A 5,333-nucleotide genomic window follows, 5' to 3' on the forward strand; every position below is an offset into this window, starting at 1 on the left:
TATAGTAGTTATATGTAACTAAATTAATAAATTTCGTTTTTTAATATTTTGTTTTTTATGACTGAAAATTTATTTATAACAATAATAATTATAATAATGAATAATACAAATACAATAATACTGATATCGATAATAATTAGTTTATGGCATACGCGTAATTTGTAGGACGATTCTCATTATTGCTTCTATGCTATTTTTAGGATTAATATATTATAAACATTGCAAATCAATAAATTAAATTAATTCAAAAATAAAGTTTTATATTGATATTTTTGTCAGTGTCATCACAAAACACGTAAACTATTTTAATATTTAATATATAGAAATTTCGTGAGTTCTTCCTAGCGTTGGAAGACTAAAATCTGGTTTAAGGCCGGCGATACATGTAAAATAAAAAAAAATCGAATTTTCTTTTTTTTTCATAAATAGTTAATTTACCATATGAAAAATATGCCTGTAAATTTTTAGAATAAAATTCGCATTATTGGTCGATTAAAAATTTATTTAAGATCTTCGCTTCAACTCGGCGCTAGACGCCAACGCTAAACTTTGAACGCGTTTTTCTCGAAACGACTTTTATCAAATTGTGATGAAAGATAACTCAAAAAGGTTTCAACCGATTCTTATGAAATTTAGCACACATTTTCTTTATAGTATTAGCTTCTAGTTTAATTTTAAAAATGCCACAAAAATTTTCAAAAATTGCCATTTTTGACCAAAAAACCGTCGGAAGAAAGAGTCAAAAGTCGGACTTATTTGTCTTAGTCCTGCCAATTTACGATTTTTTGACTTTTTTGTTTTTTCCTAATTCAACTAAAGGATACATGTTTTATGAAAACGCTTTCACCCTTTTTTTTTATTCCAAATTGCTGTAACTGAAGCTAAAAATCACGCTGATTGATGCTTTTCGCCGCGAGGGCCCCAGGACATTAGTGACTACAGCGGTCATTTTGAAAAAACAAAAAAAATCAGATTCTTATATTTTAATAAGTAATGAATAAACATGCTGAGTTGCAAAACGATTCATTTATTCCTTCCATTTTAAATAAGCCTCGGAAAAACGGTCAAAATGTAGGCGTTTACATGTAGCGCCGGCCTTAACAATTTCTCAGCCATAAAATTTTATTTGATCGAGAATATAATAAATAGTTTATTCGATTTCTTTGATTTAAACATTTAATAATTATTGTCGGATAAATAATCATGATAACATCCTTTTTATATTTTTTTTACGGGATATTCTATTTTTAACAGAAAAAAGATGTGTTAACTAATTTAAGTATATTTGGTTTAGAAAAATTCAGAGATCCGGATGAATCCGGTCATTATGGTGATATATAAAGCTTGAGTTAAAACTTTACACTATGTACATATTTTCGAACAGATAAAAAATGTGAAAATATTAGAAATTTTGGATACACCAGGTTTTTTTTAAGTATTCAGTCTTGTAAGCATATACATTTATATCTTAACAAAACATGAAAAATTACAACTTAAAATAGAAAAACAGTATAAATTACATTGCTTGTATTGCAAATGCATTTATATTTGGCTCTCTCTTTTCACTTAAAATTAACTTATGATGAATGTGAATAAGTAATTTAATCATAATCTATCTTATTCGCTCAAACTTGATTAAATAATCTTTCTTTAATCATTTGTGTCATTAATCCATGTATAATTTCAATTGTAGTTATAGAGCTATCACGTGCTGCTTGTGTAAGATTTGTTGCTGAATTATCACCTCTACCCGTTCTTTTTATTGTCACTTCAGCTTCTTTTAATTTATTAGATAAATCCAATATTTGTCCTGTAGTATAATCTGTATTTGTTAATAGACTGGAAGAACTAAGAACGCTCACCCAATATTTATTCCATAAAGAATCTAACAATTTTCTATCTAATGATGATATAAAATATGATATTTCTAAAGAATAATATTGATTACAATGTACACCAAAATCTTCGATTTTTTCTAAAGGTATTGTTTGATATTCTGATTTCTCCTTATTATTATATATATAAGTATATACAATTGCAAACAAAATTATCCGGCCAAACATAATTTTTTGATTATGTAACATATAAAGGGTGCAAAATGCAAATACAAATATATCATCGTAAAGTATTTTTATTTTGTTATAAAACCATGTAATTAGAAAATTATATATAACAATTTATAATTATTTATAACAAGAATAATAATTTTTGGTTTTTTCATAAATATCTGGCAAAGCACAAATTTCGCACTATGTATACAAAAAACTGAAGAAAAAATAATCAGAAATAGTAATAAAAAATAAATATAAGAAATAAATATTAAATTTTCATCAATATTTGGTAGCAATATCCTTTGTAGCTATCACAGGAGCACATCGGTGAGAGGCATCGTTTCAATCAGTTTAACGATTTTATCTTGACAGATATTTTTCCACTCTTCTTAAACTTTTTCCCACAAATTATCAGCTTTATTCGCACATGTTTTAGACCCTAAATTTAGTTTTAACTCTTGCCATTAATACTCTATGGGATTTAAGTCCCGAGATTGACTTGGCTACTCTAAAACTCGGACTTTTTTCTGGGACAAAACTGTTGAAGGAGCTTTAATTGATGTTTTGTCTCATTATCCTGCTGAAATATCCATCCTCGTGGCACGTTTTGACGTGCATAAGGCAGAATTACATATCTAATATGATATCTCTATATTTAATAGAGTCCATTGTGTCTTCAATTTTAAAGATTGGGCCAACGCCTTTCCAAGAAAATGCACCCCATAGCCTAATGCTACTTTTTCACCGTGTTTTACAGTGGGTATTTGATATCTTGAATCATATCTAGTACCTTTTGGTCGTCGAACATATCTCCTCCCATCGTTTCCAAACCCATTAATTTTAGTTTCATCCAAAAAGATCACTTTTTTCCAATCTTCAATAGTCCATTGCTTATGTCTTTTGGCGAATTCCAATCTGTCCTTCTTATTTTTTTAACTGATAAGTGGTTTTTTAACAACAATAGTGGGACCGAAAAGTCCCACTTCTGTCAACCTTCGTGACATAGTACTTTGACTAATGTCAGCCAAATTATCTTCGCGTAAGTCGCGTGCATTGATTGCAGCAATCTTTGTTACATCTGAGATAAACCTTTCTTTTAATTACTCTATTAACACGATTAGTTGTTTTTCTTGGTCGCCCAGGATTGCATTTAGCTTCTAGAGAACCCGTTGTTTTAAATTTAATAATAAAATTGATAACAGTCGAATTTCCGATAGCCAAAATTGTTGATATTTCACGGAAGACTTTTCCTTCATCGTGTAATTTAATCATTAATTTACGAATGTTTAAAGAGACGTGCGTTTCGGCATTTTGACAAAGTGTTACTGATCGTACAATATAGAAAAGACTACGAACTCAATGTTTACATAGATTTGCGACTGATAACGTGAACATAGCTAAGTAAATTACATTCTACCTTCATTAATAATACCTTTATAGAACATGACCGGATATTTATGAAAAACCAGAAACTGTCATATTTGTAACAAATAATTGTTAATAGTTATAAACAATATTTAAATGACATATTTCGATGGCATAATAAAAACGCTTTACAATGATATATTTGAGTTTTCATTCTGCATTTTGTAAAACATACTAAATGATTAAAGTATGTTTGGTCGGATAATTTTGCATGCAACTGTATAAGATGTATTAGAATCATAATTCTATATAACTTTTGATACGCACTTTTGGATAAGTTCTAAATGCTCCTAAGCAAACTTTAGCCGCAGAAATAGTTTGCACAGGATCAATTACAATAGCGACAAATGGATCTTGATAATTCTGATTCATAAGTTGTGTAGCCCCATCAATACCAAATAACCAACATCCATAACCTGGATGACTATGATACCAGCCAATAACGTTCTCTAATCTGCCAACCTAAATGGATATTTTATTACATTAAACAAAATACTATGACATTGTGCAAGAAACAAAATGATCTTTTTTTCCATTTTACCTGTTTTATAGAATCCATATATTCATATGTTTGAGCTTTCGCATTAACCCTTGTTCCTGTCCCTTAAACAGGTAATGCAAAAGAATCCATAACAATCATTACATTTCTTAGTACTTTTCCAATCAGAACACCCATTACTTCGTTCTTCTTACCAGAACGTGCGTGCATTAGCATTTTTAACAATGCTAATGCTGAGATTTTAATATCTTTGAAAAAATAAGGACTATATTGAGCAAATCCAATGCATTAGAAAAATAAAATAAGATTTCTATGCTTAACTATTTCTATATTTAGCATAATGTTAAACTTATGGAATTGTTCATATATTTATATTAGACCTACTTTTTTCCCATGGCTTAATACACAATATCTCTTGGTTTCGTTGTTTATCAAATTTGTAAACTTCATCACTAGCACTGATTGTTTCAACTTCATTTGACATTTCCCAAGTTTTCTGAGCAATAATACTTTGATCACTGGATGTACTAGCCATTTTTTATTTTCTTGTAAAGCTACAAAATATCACAGATTGAACAAATAATTTTAAATAAAAACTATGATAAAATTCATGTTTAATCAAGTTCATCATATATTACATTAAGTATTGGACATTCGCAATAACTTGATTATCATTAAAATTATAAAATTGATATACACATAAGTTCTAAGAAATTTACATATTTCATTTATTATAGTTAGCAAAATATTTCTTCTTCTTATAATAATAATAATAAACAATAATTTTTTTAAATGTAACTTAATTTAAAATAAATTCATACAAATATCTAACACAAACGAGCATTGCAATATAAATTTTCAATAATAAAAAGAAATTATTATCCCACTTTAATTTAAGTTGTTTTCTAAAATTATCAATAATAACGAACTTAACAAACAAAAAATGGGAAAACTAAATCTCTGTACTTCGAATAACAATACTGTTATCGACATCTACTGCCTTTGCTTAGAGTTATATTTAAGTATTTTTTGAATAAAAATCAAAGGTAATGACAACAGTAGGTATAAATAAATATTTCAAATTCTATTGGGAGTACATTTAAGTTTCCACCATTTGGCAAAAGACTGCGCCACCAACAAGCTATGTGTAGAGGGTTTCTCTAGAGTAAAGATAATATTAAACTGAATTTTATTTTATGATTTTTATTGTTAGGATGCGACTTGTTTTTCTTTCTTGTACACTTCTCAACGGCTACGCACAGACTGTACTCGTCTGGTGACCACACTTGCTAGCGTAGTTCCCTAGCCTTCTAGTAACTTAGATGGCGCGACCATCGGTCGTACCGCTACATTACTCC

At 28.7% G+C, this 5,333-nt stretch overlaps 1 protein-coding gene across 1 annotated transcript; it reads right to left on the reverse strand.

The window, feature by feature from the left end:
• Window positions 1-1,945: 1,945 nt before the first annotated feature.
• On the reverse strand, window positions 1,946-4,766 carry LOC149031306 (COP9 signalosome complex subunit 5-like). The gene is made up of 4 exons (XM_089176342.1): window positions 4,614-4,766; window positions 4,360-4,529; window positions 4,018-4,079; window positions 1,946-3,938 (listed from the first exon to the last, which is right to left on the reverse strand). The coding sequence occupies exons 2-4, from the start codon at window positions 4,508-4,510 to the stop codon at window positions 3,714-3,716; spliced, it is 438 nt and encodes a 145-aa protein (XP_089032468.1). The 5' UTR covers window positions 4,511-4,529; window positions 4,614-4,766; the 3' UTR covers window positions 1,946-3,713.
• Window positions 4,767-5,333: the final 567 nt, after the last annotated feature.

This window comes from Polistes dominula, unplaced genomic scaffold, assembly GCF_049000335.1.
Source record: "Polistes dominula isolate Pdom_NZ unplaced genomic scaffold, Pdom_raw_medaka contig_363, whole genome shotgun sequence".
In the NCBI taxonomy this organism is placed as follows: Eukaryota; Metazoa; Arthropoda; class Insecta; order Hymenoptera; family Vespidae; genus Polistes; species Polistes dominula.